At 41.7% G+C, this 18,531-nt stretch overlaps 2 protein-coding genes across 2 annotated transcripts; both read left to right on the top strand.

Moving 5' to 3' along the window:
* The first annotated feature begins 104 nt into the window (after positions 1 to 104).
* sfi1 (SFI1 centrin binding protein) lies at positions 105 to 9,764 on the top strand. The gene is given in 30 exon segments (XM_034586393.1): positions 105 to 756; positions 1,061 to 1,132; positions 1,244 to 1,354; positions 2,100 to 2,194; positions 2,301 to 2,418; positions 2,534 to 2,636; positions 2,774 to 2,930; positions 3,023 to 3,184; positions 3,298 to 3,368; positions 3,454 to 3,546; positions 3,652 to 3,749; positions 3,915 to 3,981; positions 4,226 to 4,356; positions 4,450 to 4,531; positions 4,610 to 4,788; positions 4,924 to 4,999; positions 5,108 to 5,203; positions 5,305 to 5,381; positions 5,495 to 5,597; positions 5,681 to 5,777; positions 6,026 to 6,186; positions 6,265 to 6,339; positions 7,041 to 7,115; positions 7,233 to 7,409; positions 7,487 to 7,692; positions 7,772 to 8,093; positions 8,199 to 8,286; positions 8,366 to 8,483; positions 8,580 to 8,679; positions 9,529 to 9,764. Coding segments are annotated over 30 exon segments (3,663 nt in total). The 5' UTR covers positions 105 to 604; the 3' UTR covers positions 9,730 to 9,764.
* Positions 9,765 to 10,163: 399 nt separating this feature from the next.
* zgc:172271 (uncharacterized protein LOC100000381 homolog) lies at positions 10,164 to 18,462 on the top strand. The gene is made up of 17 exons (XM_034586341.1): positions 10,164 to 10,290; positions 10,644 to 10,807; positions 11,511 to 11,610; positions 11,693 to 11,869; positions 11,976 to 12,138; positions 12,213 to 12,277; positions 12,952 to 13,103; positions 13,232 to 13,418; positions 13,496 to 13,644; positions 13,718 to 13,808; positions 14,643 to 14,690; positions 14,786 to 14,965; positions 15,085 to 15,232; positions 16,301 to 16,383; positions 16,488 to 16,672; positions 17,537 to 17,723; positions 17,818 to 18,462. Exons 1-17 carry the CDS (start codon positions 10,245 to 10,247, stop codon positions 17,859 to 17,861), a joined length of 2,169 nt encoding a protein of 722 aa, XP_034442232.1. The 5' UTR covers positions 10,164 to 10,244; the 3' UTR covers positions 17,862 to 18,462.
* Positions 18,463 to 18,531: the final 69 nt, after the last annotated feature.

Genomic DNA, 18,531 nt, shown 5'->3' with positions numbered 1-18,531 from the left:
TTCAGCTGTAAACGCTGTGTAAAAAAACCCACTTGCTTTGTAGAATTATAAATTAATAAAATTCAAGAACAAACATCAGGCAGTATTGCGGACAGCTATTCTTTGTTTAGGGGTTTGCTTGATTTTGTTTACGTCACAGCCATCTGCTCGGGCTACGCTGAAAATGTGACACTCCGCCCTCTCGTGCTGTCAAGGTGTGATACTGCGTGTTGCCGTTAGTCTGACAGGACCCCGGTGGCGTTCCTGACTTTTCTGTTCACGGGACAGTAAACATGACTCAGCTAGAGAACACGAGGGAAGGTTCTCATCAAACCGGCGTCGGTCGCAGTCTGAAAACATCATTAAATAAAGTCAAAACACCACAAAGAGCAGTTTGACGCAGTCTGCGGAGTGCGCAGGACGGCGGCGCAGCCTGTTGCCGTTGGCAACCGGATCTCTGGACCTTCCCCCAGTCCTCACGTGACAAGGAAAAACAAACGCGCGGCACTTAGAGACAGTTTCAGTCTCTTCAAGTCGGGGACATAATGTCAGTGTTGCTGTGTGGACGGAGATAAAGTGTCCGTCGCTGTGGATTTACCTCCAGAACCGACGCCGATGATTGAATATGATGCAGAGTAGACGGACGGACACAGGACCGGGCTGTGTCAGATCAGGAGGGGAAACAAAAGCAGTCCGCAGAGCTCACTGCAGAAAGATTCCTTACAGAGTCGGATACAACTGGAACAGAGGTGGAAGACTCAAGGAGCTGAGGATCAGGTGTGGGATCACTTCATGGAGTCTGGGGTTTCCTTTGCTGATCTTGATAAGATAAGATATTCCTCTATTAGTCCCACATTCAGGACATTATTACAGCAGCAGGAGTCAAAATAGGCATCAGTTAGTCGTAAGTAACATGGTTAAGTGTAATGGATAAAAATATATAAAAATATGAATGTAATTAAACTAATATATACAGTGTAAAGACACATGAACCGTTGATATTGCATAGTTAATAGAGTTAAAGTGCACCGTAATGGTGGTGATCATGTATCATTTCTTCTGACCTTTCCAACCTCTGCAGGCACCTGGCCAGAAAGTTCCTGCACATGTGGATGGAGAAAACCTTTGGTCGAGTTTCGCCTCACAAAGCCAGGTGATGTGTCACGTTTATTTTGTAAATAAGTCGTGTTTACATCTCATTGTGTCGTCATGAGTCCTAACTGAGCCGGAGGTCACTCACTGAAGGGATCATTGTGTGGTGCAGGTCTCACTATGACAGTGTGGTGCTGAGACGAGCCGTAGAAGGATGGAGAGACGAGTGGTGGACGTCCAGGAGAGAGTGGAGTCTGACAACAAGGGCCCAGTGTCACTACAGGTCAGCTCAAACAGTTACAGGTTGTACTTAAGTACAAATCTCAGGTACTTTACTTGATTATTTAGATTTTAGACTTCATTTGGACTTTTCACCCTGTGACAATTATCTTACAGGAGCAGTGATTTCATTTAAATAACTGGTTAAATTGTTTTGCACAAAAAGGAACCGTTTGAGAAATTAAATTTGTGGAGCTCAGCTTTACTTTTTGATTCTCTCATGGGTCATCTCATTATTTTCTTGTGAAACCTCTTGAGGGGCCAATGCTGATACAGATTTTAAACGGTAAAAAAATCTAATATCGATATATTGGCTGATATAAACAGTGGGGTCCAAAAGTCTGAGACCCCATCGACAAACCTCTAATATTTACACATACAATAGACCTGGATTTCTTTTTTAAATCACCAGAAGTTATGTCATGTAAAATGAGGAGGAAATGTTGAAGATTCTGCACTTAAGCCCCAAATTTAAGCAAATTAGAGGAATTGACTAACTTTGCACAATTCTGGATTCTTTGAGTTTCATCCCTTCAGCTATATGTAGATACTATAGTTTGGTAGATTGTTGTTCCATTTGTGGCTGTGGCTCAGAATCTGGATCCCCAGCTCAGGGAACACACGGAACCAGAAATTGCCACTGAAAGCTGTTCTGCTCGAGTATAAATAATGTGTATGAATGTGTGTAAATGGGTGAAGCTGGTCACAGATGATTATTGTGTTTGCTAATTAATTACTTTGTGTTTCAGGTATTATCTGTGTAACTTGGCGTTCCATCGCTGGCAAACATATATCTCCCTGCAGAGGGAAAAGAAGGGCAAACGGAAAAACGCTCAATCATACGGTATGAATTATAGGATAGGATAAGTGCATCCAAATTAATATAACATCACGTCATTCAGATACACATGAAGCTGCTGTGACACTAATCACTTTGTTTCACGGACCAGCTGACAGGCAACGGATACGTCTGGTCTGGGAGCGGTGGGAGGTTTTCGTAGAGATGAGACGGATGAAGAAGAGGATGATACAATCAGCTGTTGAGCATAACAGACTCGCAGCTCTGCAGTAAGTGAACTCTAGTCACAAGGCACAGCACTGTGGAGATGATCCTCCCTGATGGTGTCATCACGCCCTTAGCTTCGGTCGTGTAGTTCTACACTCATGATGTTTTACTGTGCAGTTCTGCATGGAGCATATGGCGGACCAGGCTGCAGCGGCTTCGAGACCTTTACACTTTGGAGGAGCAAACTGTCAAACAGCAGGCGCTGGCTTTAAAGAAGAGGGTAAACACTTCATCTGACCCATTCATAACTCGTGTCTTCTCATTATCCATTGCCGCGACATACATACTGACCTCTGTAGTATTTCCTATGTGGTTATTTACTTTGGGAGATGTGTACTCTGCTCTCTTTTTGCAAAGGCTTGGCTTCAGTGGACAGAAATGCACGTAGCTTTTCGTTTTCAGAAAGAGAAAGAATCCAGAGCTTCTCGTCACTTCATCCTCAAACTGAAGAGAAACACACTGCATCAGTGGACGAGTTATGTGTCCTGCTGCCAAACCAGAAGAACGTCACAAGGTCATTTTAATTACCTGCCTGTTATACATACTTTTTGTGTTTACGTTGTATTATTCAGTTATCTGTTAATACGCCTGTTTTGATTTTTGTAGCCGCAGCTCAGCGGGCCTGTTACCTCCGCCTGGTGAGGACGTGCTTGAGTCATTGGAGGAAGGCGTTGCATCGCAGGTGGAGTGAGGAGGTGCAATTACAAGCTGCAGGGCAGTTAGCCACACAGAGCAGCCAACGCAGAGCACTGCAGCGATGGAGAACTTGTATCCTAATCAATACCCAATCTTTTATTTTCTACTGCAGCATCAAAAGTCTGTAGAATTGTGAGTTGCTGTAATGATCAGTTCAGGCGTTTGATTCTTGAGCTCATCAGTAGATGTGACGCTCTGCAGAGACGAAGCTGAAATGAACCAGACGGCGATTCAACACCACCAGCATCATCTGTTGGTAAGAACCAAACATTAAGCTACTGCGTATAATCATACAGCTTGTGATCAGTTCATGTGTTGAAGACTGTGGGTTCTTGTTGCAGAGCGCTGGACTGCAGGGACTTTTTCTCAACGTCACCTGGAACCAAACACATCGCTTGAACAACAACATGGCTGTCCAGCATCATCATCAAACCGTAAACAACAACAATTCAGCGCTCAACCAAGAAATACACGATTAGTGAAGAACTTCAATTAAAGTCTCCATTGATTGAATGGTGGGAGTTTTGTGTTTCGTGTAGATGATGAGGACGTTTTGGAGGCTGTGGCAGGATCGACTGGAGGAGGCTGAAGACAAGAGTTTTCGACCTCTAACAGAAAAGGCAGCGACCATCTACAGGTGCTTTTATTCTTTAGCTTCAACTATATTAGCCCTGAGTCGAAATAATATATTTATTGATATAAAGCGCAACATCAGTATGTTTAACACTTAATTTTAAGTCATTCCTGTGTGATTAATTTCGATTTGAATCTCGATCTATCTATCCGTTTTGCATTTTGACAGCATGTCCGTGCTCAGCAGCTGTTTTCACGTCTGGAGGGAGAAACTTGCTGAACAGAGACACATGCAGGTATTTAAAAAAAACATATTTCATTTTGTATATAAAGTAAAACGACAACAAAAAATAATAGGTCAAGACTCCCGAGGGTTAATTGCCCTAAATTCTTTTTTTTAAACCTGAAAAAAAAAAGGTTTTCTTGATTTTAGAGCTGAAACAGTTTGTCAGTTAAGTGATTAGTCAATCGACAGAAAATCTATTTACAACAATTTTGATATCATTCAATAGCAAATTAACAAAAAATTATTTTCTGTAGGAACTGGAGCATCAAGCAGACGTTTGGTTTGCAGGGCGTATGCTGCCTGAGTGTTTCACCTCATGGGTTGAATTCACTCTTCAGAGGAGACTCCACAAACACAGGAAACACAAGGTTGAAGTTTTTAACCAGTGAGTTACACACTTTTTCCTCCAGACTTGTTTGTAGATTTATTTCCAAACCAGGCAGAGATGATCAGATTAGTTTATTTCCTGTGTTTTCAGGCAGCGTCAGTTCACTTGGGTGTTTTACACCTGGTGGGGACGATCAGAGAAGCACAAGGAGCAGATGCTGTCTGAGCGAATGGTACGTCAGCTGTAGATGGAAAAACTACATTGTTGATTACGTGTGTGTATCAGACACTGACAGTTAACTCATTATCAGGCAATTCTCCACGAGGAGCAATACCACATGCAGAGAGCCTTTGCTTGCTGGAGGCAAAGGACAGAGCAGCGGCTCAGTGAGGAGGAGAAACAGGAAGCTTCAGAGCATCTGTACCTGCAGCGACTCCTCCACAAGACGGTGACGCAGTGGAAGGAATACAGCTCTGAGATACGAGACAGGTGAGGAAAACTCTGTACTGCTGCAGGGATTTATCTGTTCTAGTTACAAGTATGTATGTACCACTACTAGTAAGTATATCAGTGCTGCGAGCTCTCAGTGCTGCAAGCTTACCGGTTTGTTTATTTCTGTGACAGGAGAAGCCGAGAACATCAGGCCTGTCATCAGGGGGACCTGTGTCGCTTGAAATGGGCTCTGGAGAAATGGAAAAAGGTGCTTTTTTCATCTCTGTCTGTCCTTACACCTTCATTTTATTTTATACATTTTTTTCCCGAATAGTTGCTGATTATTTTCCTGTTTTCTTTCCGTGTGTTTGATCAGTTTGTCCACATCAAGAGAGGGAAAAAAAGCAAACTGGAGGAGATGCAGCGTTTCAATGAAACTAAACTTCTCAAACACACCTTTGTGGCCTGGAGGGTATATTAATCTTAGTTACAGGCAATGTAATCACATGATATCATGCACTGGATTTGATAAAGCTAATGGGAAAGCTGTTAACACTGTGGCTGTATTCACAGACACACAATCTGCAAATGTGTCACGTCTACGATCAGGCAGAGGAACTTCACAGAAAGAAAACCCAGAACTTTCTCAGGTATTAAACAGAAATGTTGTGATTAAATTCTGTGAGGCTGAAAAGTTTGTCTTTCTCTAATCAGAAACCACAGGTTTATATCAGCATCATCAGTTTCAGTCATGTCTCTCCAGAATGGTTCTGTCAGTGTGGAGGGAGAACGCAGGGCTGCAGGCAGAGAGTCGACACCTGGAGCAACGAGCACAGAATCACTCTCAGCACTTTCTTCTGTCTAAGGTGGAAATCTGTCTTTTATCTTCAAAACTAATTGTTTTCATCTGAGCCTTTGTTTATTGCTTTCTTGCTCTAAATCTCCAAAGGTGTTTCTTGCCTGGAGAGAAGCAACAACACTTGCAGTGATAAAGCACCACCAGCAGGGGGAGGCAGTTATCAGGGCTCAGAGAGCCATAAACCAAGGTAACAAGTTTGTTTGTTTGTTTGTTTAAGGCATTTTGATTGGCTCTCACACCGTGTACAGCTCATTAATGAGATTTCAAAGATTCATAAAACAAGCAAACCAAGAGTGGCTTTCTTTTCAAAAGTTAATATCCCTACATTCTACAGTGATTTATTGCATAAACCACAAGATTCCTCTAGAAAAATTCACTCGTCAGCTTGCATCTATAATGTTCTGCACCTTATAAGCTGATGTTTTCTGTGTTTAGTGTTTCTGCTGCGGTCGTTCACTCAGTGGAGGAAACGAACCAGAGAGGCTCGCAAGGAGAGGATGTGTATGGAGAAAGCCAGATGGCATCATGACTCCACACTCCTCTCTAAAGCACTGAAACATTGGAATAAGCATCAAGACCAAAACCGGAAAAATAAGGTTTATAATCCATTTTCCCTTTGTTTTGTAAATCCCCACGCTGTGATGTGAATTCTTAAAAATATTTCTTCTTCATAGGTGATGAAGCGACAAGGAATCTTGTTGCTGAGATTGAAGATGTACCAGACCTACTATGAACAATGGAAAATAAAGGTTTGTTGATGTCTCACATGCTCAAGATCAGTTTACTTTTCATGAAGATGATTATTAACAATCTTACTAATATTCAGCCAGTGAAAACTGTTGTATAATGTCTCTGTGGCTTTGAAGGCGGTTATTAAAGTTCAGAGTTTACTCAATTTATCAGTTGGATGATAATATCAGCTAATTCGCAATGTATATATGATATTGTCCCACAAAAGAACATCTGAGTTTCTGCAGCTTTGATTTTGACTTTATTGTATCAAATAATCTCTTACATTCCCTCAACTTAATATAAATAGAAAAACATAAATTGCTGGACTTGCCCATTAAAACTGATAGTCATAGTTGAAAAGGGAGAATTGCCACTCTTATTTGTATGGTTTTCTTTCTTGTGGTGGTAATAGTTCAGCTTGCCACATGGAGAATGAATGTGAGTAGCTATTGTATATACGTGGTTTGATTTACGACAGTTTAAGTGGCTGTGAGTTAATCTCTTGAGAACACTTGCTCTCCCATCACCTGTAACACCCTGACATGTCTAACTATCAACAGCTGTACCTCTCCACCTCATCTCCCACACGGATTTAGCACTTAATACGTCTGTACTGTACCTTAGCTTTGGTGTTGTCCCTCAGTTGTACGTCCCTTTGGAGAAAAGTGTCTGCCCAATGTTTACATTTAAATCACTTGGGTTTATTTCCTGCGAACAGCTGCAGCACAGACGAAGAGAAGCTAAGCAGACGGAGAAAGCGCTCTGGCACTGGTCTCTCACTCTTCAGTCCAAGGTAACACGTTTTTTTTTTCTCAAGGCCCCCCCCCCCCCCGATAAATTCAAGCTAGAAAGATTGCTGAGTTGCTTCTCACTCTAACGTGTTTGGTGTGACTTGGTGCATGTGCTGCAGGTGCTGTATGGATGGAGGCTGTTGGTCACTGAGCAGCGCCGGAAGCAGGAGCAGGCGGCCTCAGCTGCACGGGTCTACAGAGACCAGCTGCTGAGGGAGGGCGTCACGTGCATCCTCACATATGCTGCTCACATGAACGACCTCACGACGAGCCTCACGCAGCACAGCCAAGAACAAGTGGGTATCCGAGTGGGCAAATTTTCTATCACTTCACCGTGAGTGCTATCTCTTCAAGTCTGTCCTGTGTCCTGCAGAGATCGCGGCATCTCCAGAGAGTGGTCAGACGTTGTGCTATGCGGTGGAAGCAGCGGGCGCTTTGTAAACCTCAAAGAGAAAAAGCAGTTATAGAGCAACCTCGGAAAAAGAGCGTGACCTTCTGTTTGACGACACGTGGACCAGAGAGAGTTTCCGCGTCTGACTCAGTGGAGCAGGAAGCTGAAGACGTAGAGCTCAGCAAGCTGTGAGTCTGATTCCCTGACACCGCAAATCTGTGCTCAACACATGAACTCATGTCTCACAGTTTTTTTTTTTTAAAACAGGCTTGCTACAAATATAACTCGACGACAACCCCGTCGCTGCAGAGAACAGTTTGAGTCTCCAGTCTCAGTCTTGCCACATACAGGGTAAATCTCTTTTTCAAGCACTACATTATTTTGGGATCTTGCATATGTATCTCATATTACAAATCATAACTTGAAACCAAAACCCTTCAGTTTTCAGAAAAACCAGACGGCGGTGTTGACCGGCCCCCATCCTGCTAACGCCCTGGTTAGCTCCACACATCCGAGCCCGAAGACGGAAGGAAGCGAAGACCTTCTTTTGCCTCCTTCTGCTTTCATGAACACTGGGTCTCAAACTACGGTAATAATCACCTGGTTGATTTGGACAAATATCAATTCAAATTCAGTGCTTAATTGAGAAAAGATAATAATTACTTTGCGTTATGATTTGTTTATTTTTTCCAAGTTGGGAAAAAGCAGATGGACTGGAGACATCCCCTGTGTTTCTTTTCATCAGTTGGTTTCTCCCTTCAAACATTACTCCAGGTATCCAGGTAGGTCCGGCTGCACTTTTTTTCCCAGTGATTATGAAAAACAAGATTTTAAGTTGATATTATGTTTTGTCCAATGAAGAAACTGAGAGTCTTGATGAAGAAGATGCAAGAACTGATCCAACGCCATTTCTGACGAGAGAACTGCTCAGCATTCAGCTCAACATGAAGAGTTTCCAACGGGACAGGAAACAGCTCAGGTAAAGAAAGGGACCGTTTTTTCTTTCTTCTTGTGGTGTTGTTCATGTTGTCGCTATAGTAACTGATGCTCTGTGTGTTTGTGTGTGTGTCTTCAGGTCATGGCAGAAACTGAGAGAGGTGTTGCAGAGTTGGCTGCAGACCAGTGGCGAGGATGACCAAATGGAAAAAGATTCTGTTTGTCTGGAGTTGAAGGAGGTAAGGAGATCAGATCATGTTACATGTTCAACAGGTAACAACATTTTCATACTGTGAAATCCAGCGGCTGCACGAGGACACAATTATCAGTGTTGGCTTGTGGACCTAAAAAAAGGTTGATTTGTGATTAACAATTAGTTATTTTACTCAAATTTTTCTCACAGTTTCAAACATAAACAGTGACCTTGGGTCAAGTTTATTAATGATTTGTAAAATCATTTAAAACCAAAGAATACTTGAATAAAAAATGTTTTGCTGAATGTCCCCTCATGTCATTAATTTCACGAATAACAAACTCTAAATTACAAATAAAACCATGTATCTAAAATGGGTTTCATGATGATCTTGTTCATCAACAATGGTCAGAGAAATCTCTAATAGCCTAAAGTCAATACTCCATCTGCCACATAATAGTAAGTCAATCCATCCATCAATTATCTGTACCAATTATCCTATGAGTCATTGGATGTTTGAGTCTCCAATTAACCTAAGCTGGATGTCTTTGGATGTGGGAGAAAGCCTGAGAACTCACCCAAAACCCCCAAAAACACAGGGAGAACATGTGTAGTAAATTAATATTAAATTTAATTTGCCCCGCTGTTTCACATCTGCATGTCACGTGTTTCACATAAAAGAATTTATGAAGTTATGCTCTCTCACAAGTGGAAATACTATGAACTGTCTGAGGTAATTCAATTTGGAAAGATACACTAATAGCTTGAATTTTGTCGAAGGCCTCGTTTGAGCAATACATCTCAGTCAGCGGTCACATAAACTGAAACTGCATCAAGTCACTGACACTGGATGTGATTTTGCCTGAGTCACAGTGGGCGTTCTTGTTGTTGACAGCTGGACGAGCGCATCGACAGACTCTCCTCCCAACTGACCAATCGGAAGCCAAAGATGCTGCTGCACGCAGAGAGGATCCAGCGTTTAGAGACTGCCCTCCACACGTCGGGGGTGTCTGCTCTCAGTCGGAAAACAAGAGAGATGGAAACTGTTTACAACGTGACTGGAAACAGAACCGGTCCTCACACACTCCCAGAGTGACTACACCTGCTACACATTCGGACCTGTTCTCCTGCTACGATCACATTTAGTAGAATGATGTGAGACTCTGACAAAGATTTGAGAAAGTAAAATGTTGACACAAATAATGCTATAAGCTTACTTTTTTGAACTTTTATACCTGTGCAGCACTCAGCTTGAGTAAAAACCTGCTGTCCAGGTGATGTTTTTTTATTAAATATCATGTAAATGGTCTTAAAACTGTCTCTGCATATAAATCCAAGCACTTAAAAGGCGTCTTCACCTCTACATCAACACTTCTATGAAAACATTGGGTAGGGGTTGTCCTTGTGACAGCTGGTGTTAAATATTTTCCATATGTGTGAAAAAAGTGACTTTTTCAGAGGAGTGGCCTTACGCAATAGGTTTTCTATTTCCCCATTAGGACCAGCGTCTCTTGTACTTTTGGAGAACCTTGGCAGGGAAACGAACAGAAAGGGCAACTGGGTGTTGTGCTCTGCGTTAGACGGATCTGTCCAAATCTTTGAGCTGCAGCAATGCGAGGACTTTTACTCTTTTACATGTTTGTCTGCTGTATCATGGGTGAGTTTTGTTCCTGAGCCAGTTCATTTATTTATATTGATAAGTTATTTTGTCCTCATGTACATTCTAACTGCGTTGATTATTGTTATTTGAGCTTTTGATTGTCGCTGGGAAAGTTGTCCCCCTCTTTGTGGAGCTTTTTGCTTTTCATGACGTATATATATTAGAACTTGGAAATAAGATGATTTCACAGTTTACTAAAATGAAACGTTGCCTTCAGATCTTTACACTGAGTGGATGCACAAAGAAAATCATTAAATAAATATTAAAACCACTCAAATATGCACCAGTGCAGTGTTTTACTCCTCTTGACTGACTTTCGTGGATCGTTGGAATGGTTCTTTAAATGGCAGCAAAGAAGATGCGGTGGTGCACGGTGTCCGATCCTGAGCAGAGGAAGTGTGCAGAACTGGCCAAAGCTCTGGTGGCGGTGCTGCCTCCAGCTGTTGTGGCAGCTTTTGCAAGACTCTCATGCATACGAGCGTCCAGCACATCTGACTGCATCGAGAGGATCAGGGTGAGGCATTCCAAATCAGTAGGAAACAAAGCAAATGAATATGTTGCACCAGTAACATTGTTCTTGAAATCTTGTTCAGGACTCCAGAGGTTTAGAATAATAAACAAATGAATATTAAAATGAGGAGATCTGGGTGAGGGGTGAGATTTACTGTTTGCATTGAGGCATCCTGCGTAAAGTCTAAGGTATCTTTGTATTGTCAGCATAATATGAGAACCGTGCTACATGCAACTTGAAGTCAAATAACAATTTGAAAAAGACAGAAGAAGTTATTAAATTAGCATAGTAGTACATCATATATTAGTTGAATATCGATGCTTTTAATTTGATTTCGTTTTTTTGAGGTGCAGCAAAGATTTGTTTACCACTTAGGGTTCAATCAAAATATTTGCACAGTAGATGTAACCTCCATTTGCTCTGGAAATGTGTCTTTCGTTAAATTTCTAAATGTCCTGCTGAGAAGTTCCCTCAGATGAACGTCCCAGCAAACACTCCAAGATTTTAAGTGTCAACAAAGCAATAAATTTAAATACAAAATGTTTTAAACCGAAGCTTCAACCTGGCAAAATCATGGAAAAGTTTGATTCCTCTGACTCTTGGGAGGTTTTTTGTAATAAATGGACCCTGAAGGTCTATGAAGCGTCATATCAACATCTGGTGGAGTCGTGAAGTTCAACTTTTATTGTTAAATTCTTTGTTTCAGGCAAACCGTGCTGATGTAGTGACATTAGACGCAGGGGAGGTTTATTCTGCTGTGAAGCAGTTCGGCCTCGTTGCCATCGCCAAGGAAATATACAGTGACGGTAGGTTTGCTTCACATCTTTTAAAAACATCAGCATCACTGTGTTCAGAGCCAGTTTACGAGTTTGTCTGTCTGCTCGGCAGGAGGCTGCATTCTGTCTGTGGCTGTGGTGACAAACAGCAGCTTGGACATCCGATCCCTGCAGGGCCTCAGGAGTTGTCACAGTGGCATACGATGGACAGCCGGCTGGAGTCTTCCTCTCGGCTTCCTGCTGTCCAGAAACTACCTGAGCTGGTCGAAGGAGCAGCCGCTCAGTCAAGGTAAGGAAGAGATTAACTAGTGAATGTAGGACAGTGATGAAGTTTTATTTCTCTTTCACATTTTGGGTTTTTCAGTCCCCTCACTTGTTTTTCTCCTCCCGTTCAGATGTCAGCACGTTCTTCAGTGCCAGCTGTGTCCCTGGAGCTGCTGCCATGGCTCCTCGTCTGTGTGCTCTGTGCCAAGGCCAGAAATCTTACATTCGCCAGAAGAATTACCGCTGTGAAACATCCCATAGTGAGCCCTTCTACAACAGCCAGGGGGCCCTCAGGTCTGAATCAACATGTGAAATTACAGTAAAAACATGAATGAAGGTCTCCTCTTACCTCTCCTGCTCTGTCACAGATGTCTGAGGAGAGGTGCAGGGGATGTTGCATTCGTGGACAATTTAGCCCTCGAAAGCATTGAAGGTTAATAATGAATTTTATATCTTACAATTCATCACCTCCACCAGGGAGCTTATGTTCTCACCTGTGGCTGTTTGTGTATTTGTTAGCAGGAATATGCCACAATTACTGAAGAGATTTGAATCACACTCGGTGGACGGAAGTTAGAAAATCTTGGCAGATCCAGTCAGATGCAGAAAGTTTAAAATCACTTTTCTTAACATTGCAAGATTTGGCTTTTTTCCTTATTTTCTCCAGAAATAATGGATCTTTTTTCTTGTGTTGAGATCTACGTGTTTTGACAGTTTAGTGCAGATCCAGATATTAATCCAGATTTGGTGGAAGAAATTGTCCGGTCTACATTATACACAGATTTACACACACATTTCTTAAAATTTGCTACAAACATTCACTTAACTTCAGGGTGAACTGATCAAAGTTCAAGGTCACATATTTCCTGCAACTTGACTGATTGATGGATGTTTACTGAGGGCAAGGAAATGCCTGAAAAATAATATCAGGGGGAACTTGAGGGTAAAAGGCTGCAGGGTAGCTCAGCTAAGTTTAAAAAGGAAATTTGAATTTGCTAAATAAATGAATGAAAGAAAAGCTAAAAAACGATTTCTTCCACCAGATCATCTTTTTTTAACCATCTGCCCTTTCTCCCTCCTCCCTTCACATTCTGTCTCTTCTCTCAGAGAGTGATGACTTCAGGTTACTGTGTCCTGACGGCACACAGGCTCCTCTCAGCCACTACAGAACCTGTAACCTGGGACGTGGTCCGGGCGGAGGCATCGTCACCAGATCCAACTTTCGCAAGGTTGCTCGCAAATTTCTTGTGACAGTGCAGGTAAAAAAAATAATAAATAAAATGCTTTTTCCCTCAGTTATCACACATCATTTCTGTGTGCTCCATTTCCCAAATTATTGTTTTATCCCAATAACACCAACCCCTGTGTGGACTCTGTTATTCTTCAGATGCTGTTTGGTCGTCGAGGGAGAGAGAGACAGCGCTTCCAGCTCTTCAACTCTTCTGCTTTCGGGGAGAACGACCTCCTCTTCAAAGACATGACAAATAAATTATTTGTCCTTCCAGACGACATGGACGTCAGCCAGGTGCTGGGGCTGGATTATGTGGCTCTGCTCAAAGGCCTCGGACATGAAGGTGCTTCACTGTTACTTTTCATCTTAAAGTCACTGACTCTGTGTGATCGTGTGTGACGTCATTAAACTTGTGTGCAGGCAGCTCACTGGAGGACAGTGTGGTGCGATGGTGCTGCATCAGCCACGCAGAGCAGAAGAAGTGTGAACAGTGGGCTCTCAGTATCAAATCAGACCCTCTGGTGTGTGTCAGAGCCGTTTCAATGAGGGACTGTATCGAGAAGATCAAGGTGAGTTTTATAAATTGCATGATATCAGTATTTTATCAAACTCTGTAGAAAAGCCACTGTTCCTTTTCTACAGAGGGACGAGGTGGACGCTGCCTCGCTGGATGCAACACACTCCTTCATCGCCGGGAAATGTGGTCTCATCCCTGTAGTGACAGAATATTATGGTAAGACTCCATATATTAAATTTTTTCTAACGTGACTCATCATACTATACTTTGTATCTATATAATCAAATTGCTTAAAATGATGTTCATTATTGACTGTTGGTCTTCATTAGTCCTGAATTTTGATATTTGATCCAAAATGCTAATATCTGCTACTTCTCAAATGTAAAAGTTTACTTGGACAAAACAGGCAATTTGAAATTATCGGGTTCAGCCAGGGTACAAATAATGTGGTGATTATGGCTGCGGCTAATCATGATTTTCATTTTCTAATCATTTGCAAATGATTTTCTTACTTAATTGGTTCATAATTTTGATTATACAATGTCAGAAAATAGTGAAAATGTCCATCTCAGTTCCCCACTGTCCAAGGTGATATAGTCATATTGCAAATTACATCCAACCAACTGACTCTTATGCAAAACAGAAAAACTTTGCACCTTTGAGAATCTTGAACCAGCAGTGTTTTATATTTTTGAAATAATCATCCAAACAAATCCAAACAAAGTTTATTGTGAAAAAACAAAACTTATTAGAACCAGAATCTGTTCAGTTGTATGATGACATTCTATTCACTACAACAACTAATTTCACATGAAACAATTGATGGTTGTAAAGTTTATATTTTACACACTTCTCATTGAGAAAGTTCTTATTATTATCCGACTCTACAATCAACATCATCTGAAGAAAGTTTACATTGTTTTCTGTCATTTCATGAACTAAATGTTCAGTTGTTTTAAAAGTTCTCATCCACAATTAGTTGCAGTTCTCATCTACACTTTAACTTTAAACTATATTGATCTGCTTCTGCCACGTTCTCTTCTACTCTAGGAAGGAAATGTGTGCTCGCTGGGGGGTTAACTCACCTAGAGACAGATGGTAAGATGAAAAAGAAAAAAACAGCTACACACATAACTCACTGTGATCTTAAAAAGTTAAAGTGATCATTGTCTTTAAATGGAAAGCGTCCTCAGTGCTGCCCTCAGTGGTGGGTGTAGCAGTTGCGAGGCGCTCCAACAGGAACGTCTTCATCGGGAACCTTGGAGGGCGTCGCTCCTGTCAGGGCCACATGTACAGCCCCGCAGGCTGGATGCTGCCCTACAGACACACGTTGAGTCTGGAGCACAACAGCAGCTCCTGTGATCCAAACCAAGGTGCTGCTTTATTGAACACATTCTCCAATATTCACCTGCTTGTATTATTGGCATTATAAACGCTATCCTCTGTTTCAACAACCCTGACATGTGACCACTGTCCCTTTGTGTTGACTTAGTTTACAACGACGTGTTCTGGAAAGGCTGCCTTCCTGGCTCTCAGGGGAATCTGTGTAAAGTGTGTATGGGAGGCAGCGGGGAGGCTGCAACCAGACGCTGCGCTGACAACCACAATGAGCGTTACTATGGCAACATGGGGGCTTTAAGGTAGGAGCGGAGGCTTACCTCAGAGAGAGGTTTCTCCACAAAGTATGAAAAAACATTCCTCTTTTACCTGAAGCCATATACAGCCATTAAGATCATTTTGGTTTTAAGATATTTGTGTTGTCGTTGTGAATAGAATTAAGTTCATGTTGCTCACAGCAATGAAAGGTTATATTTAAAACTACATTAACAGATTTTCTGGCCTTACTCCTTTTACTGGGAAGCAACTTTTAACACAAGACTGAGACATTATCACCTATCACCACATTATTGGACAACTGGAAGTTCAGCATTCACTAGATTTGTATCTATTTATGTTCTCTTGAAGGAACTGAAAGGGGGCTCAGAGAGTGCAGATCTCCTCCAAGGTTAATGCTCTATCTGGCCACGTCAAAGAAAGTGAAAAACAATCCCGGATCTGCCCGTTTATGCAAATCCACTCCAAAATGAAATGGGTTCTTCTTCCTTGTGCCATGTCCCACCCCCTCTCAAAATGTCATGGAAATCAGAGAGAGACAAGCAAACAAACAAACAGGGAGGAAAAAATGTAATCCTTCGAGGAGCTAAACATCTGTCTGACATACACAGATACAAACTCTTCAATAGACCGAAAGAAGAAGAAGAAGAAGAAGAAGAAGAAGAACATCTGTCTCACAAGCGACTTATTGCTTCACTATGTTCACCAGTGAGTTGCTCACTTTGTGTGTCTGTCATCAGTGCTGCACAGGAAGTGAACATTGAGTATAGCAGCTTTTACACTGAAAAAAGTTGAGTGCTGCACCTGAAAACAAAAAGAGTAAACTCACGTATACGTTCCTGCATGAAAACTAAATAATGCGATAGAGCTCACGCAGGTTAATCACTCAGAAACCGAACAACCTCTTTCATTTAAAAGTAGTGATTTTATCAATTTTAGTTATAAGTATATTGATTATTGACAATTTAAAAAACTTAACAGCAACATTTCTCTCTAGAATCCGATATGTCACTGTGGCTGAAGTGAGAAAATCTATATAGATTTTCATAAAGCTTGGGTTGAACTGACCCTTTAATCCTCTTTGATCTTCACAGGTGCCTGGTCGGAGATCCCAGTGGAAAAAGCTACGGCGATGTGGCCTTTTTAGAGCAGCACAACCTTCAAGATAACATCCTCAGTGAGATGTTCAACATTAACTTCTGACAGGAACACACACTGATGCGCGTTTATCTTGTGTGTTTATCATGTCACCGTGTTTGTTTCTGTCCGGTCGTGCTTCAGGTTTGAGCTCCAGTGGCTGGGCGGAGGGTTTGACGTCGTCAGACTTCGAGTTGCTGTGTGATGACGGCCGTCGGGCCCCGCTGTCGGAGTGGGAGAGCTGCAACCTCGGGGTCATCCCACCGAACACTGTCATGACACGGCCGGTGCTCACGGCGCGAGTGTACGACTTCCTCATGAAGTCACAGGTCAGCTGATGGGATTTGATTTTCAAACTATGTGGGAGGTTTTAAAATGTGGCTCTTCTTGTGCACACTGTGGCTCCACACTTAGTGACATGCTGTCTCTTTACATCACTGCAGAATAGTGTCTCAGGATTTCTCACTCACAGTTTGATGTTTTACTTTAAGACACTTTAAACACTTTTTAGCAACCATACAAGATCTAAAGCTAAAATAAAAGTCTAAAACCAGCAACATTTTTCATTCAAATAATGAATCGGCTGGATAAAGAATGTGTTTAAAGGTTCAGTGCGTAAGATTTAGGTGAAAGGGATCTATTCGCAGAAATTGTATGTAAAATAATCCAAGATGTGTTTCATCTAAACTATACAAGTTGTGGTTTTCTTGGCACTAAAATGAGCCCTTTATATTTAAATATTTTAAATACTTTATATTTACACAGGGAGTGGGTCCTCTCTACGGAGGCCGCCATGTTTTTACAGTAGCCCAAACATAGTTGTTTTTATGACAACTAAAGGCTGCCACAGGTTCTCTTTGTTTGGAAGGGGAGGGTGAGGTGAGGGGTATTCAGCTGCAACATGCAACTTCACCACTAGATGTCACTACATTCTACACACTGAACCTTTAAGTCTGACCATAAACTTGATGCCATGTTTTTGTTATGGACACATTTCGATTGCTATCAAAAAGAAATTGATGTCCTGTCCTGACAGCAGCCTGAGTCAAAATCACATTGTCAAAGATCCACTTTTTTGTTCCTTTGATTAATGTTGGTGTAAATCAGGAAATGCACTTAAATTACAATCTTTGGCAGTTAAGTTTGATATTTATTCTTTAAATCTTTAAACATGTTTTTTTTTTACCATGAAGGAAACTTTGGTAGCCAAACCAAACGCAGAGTTCCAGCTCTTTGAGTCTCATCCGTACGGAGAGAGTGACCTGCTGTTCAAAGATTCAACGCAGTGTTTCGTCCACACGAGTCACATGGATTACCGTTCCATCCTCGGAGAGGAGTTTTACTCCCATGCAGAATCTGTCTTCAACTGCACACACTCTGGTACAGCTGCAACCAAATACACTGCCTAATTTCCATGTCAAATTTATATAACCATCTCTTTTGCTAATGTATTTCTTACTTCTCCTTACAACAGATATCCTGGAGTTTTGCAATCAGGACGTGTGCAGCATATTCTAACGGACATAGAGAAGGAAACAACTCTTTATGTTCTTCTCGATGGTTAAAACCTTCACACGCATTATTTTCCTCCATAACTGATGACTGCAAACTATCAATTATATCATCAGGATCATACGAAAACTGCCGGATGTGTGGTCGTGCACAACAAGGGTTGGGATTGACACAAAGGACCTTTCAACGACTCATCATTATGTTTGCTTTCTCTTTTGCAACTTCAAGATGTCATTAATACATCTTATCAAGTCGGAGTGATGTGTCATGTGTAATCTGTGTGTTTTACAAAGACAGGTAATTCTTTCCTGAGGCAAATGTTTTCAAGTTTAAAAAACACAAACCTGACATTGTGATAACCTGTGACGAGGCCCAGCACTGGTAACTGCAGTTTCAACTCAATCCTGAAAGGGATAGTTCACCCAAAAATGCACTCATTATCTACTCACCACAATGCCGATGTAGGGGTTTCAGGGGGAAACAGAGTTGCAGCCAAATACAATTGAAGTAACTAGTGACCGCTTCTTCAAACGCATATATACAACAGAAAAAAACTTGAAACATTTACAACATGTTTTTTGCCTAAATGTCCTCTGATATCTCTGGAGCCATGTTCGCACATGGATCATATTCGGCTGCAACGCTGTTTACCCCTGAGACTCCAGAAGTGTTTTGT

Source organism: Hippoglossus hippoglossus, chromosome 5 (genome assembly GCF_009819705.1).
Source record: "Hippoglossus hippoglossus isolate fHipHip1 chromosome 5, fHipHip1.pri, whole genome shotgun sequence".
Taxonomy (NCBI): Eukaryota; Metazoa; Chordata; class Actinopteri; order Pleuronectiformes; family Pleuronectidae; genus Hippoglossus; species Hippoglossus hippoglossus.
This window is presented reverse-complemented; position numbering and strand designations above follow the sequence as displayed.

Bases quoted from the DNA above. Each gene is read 5' to 3' on its own strand.
- zgc:172271 (XM_034586341.1), top strand. From the start codon at position 10,245: ATGCGAGGACTTTTACTCTTTTACATGTTTGTCTGCTGTATCATGG. The intron at 14,966-15,084 runs GTGCTGCTTTAT...GTGTTGACTTAG, and splicing joins CTCCTGTGATCCAAACCAAG to TTTACAACGACGTGTTCTGG. The intron at 16,673-17,536 runs GTCAGCTGATGG...TTTACCATGAAG, and splicing joins ACTTCCTCATGAAGTCACAG to GAAACTTTGGTAGCCAAACC.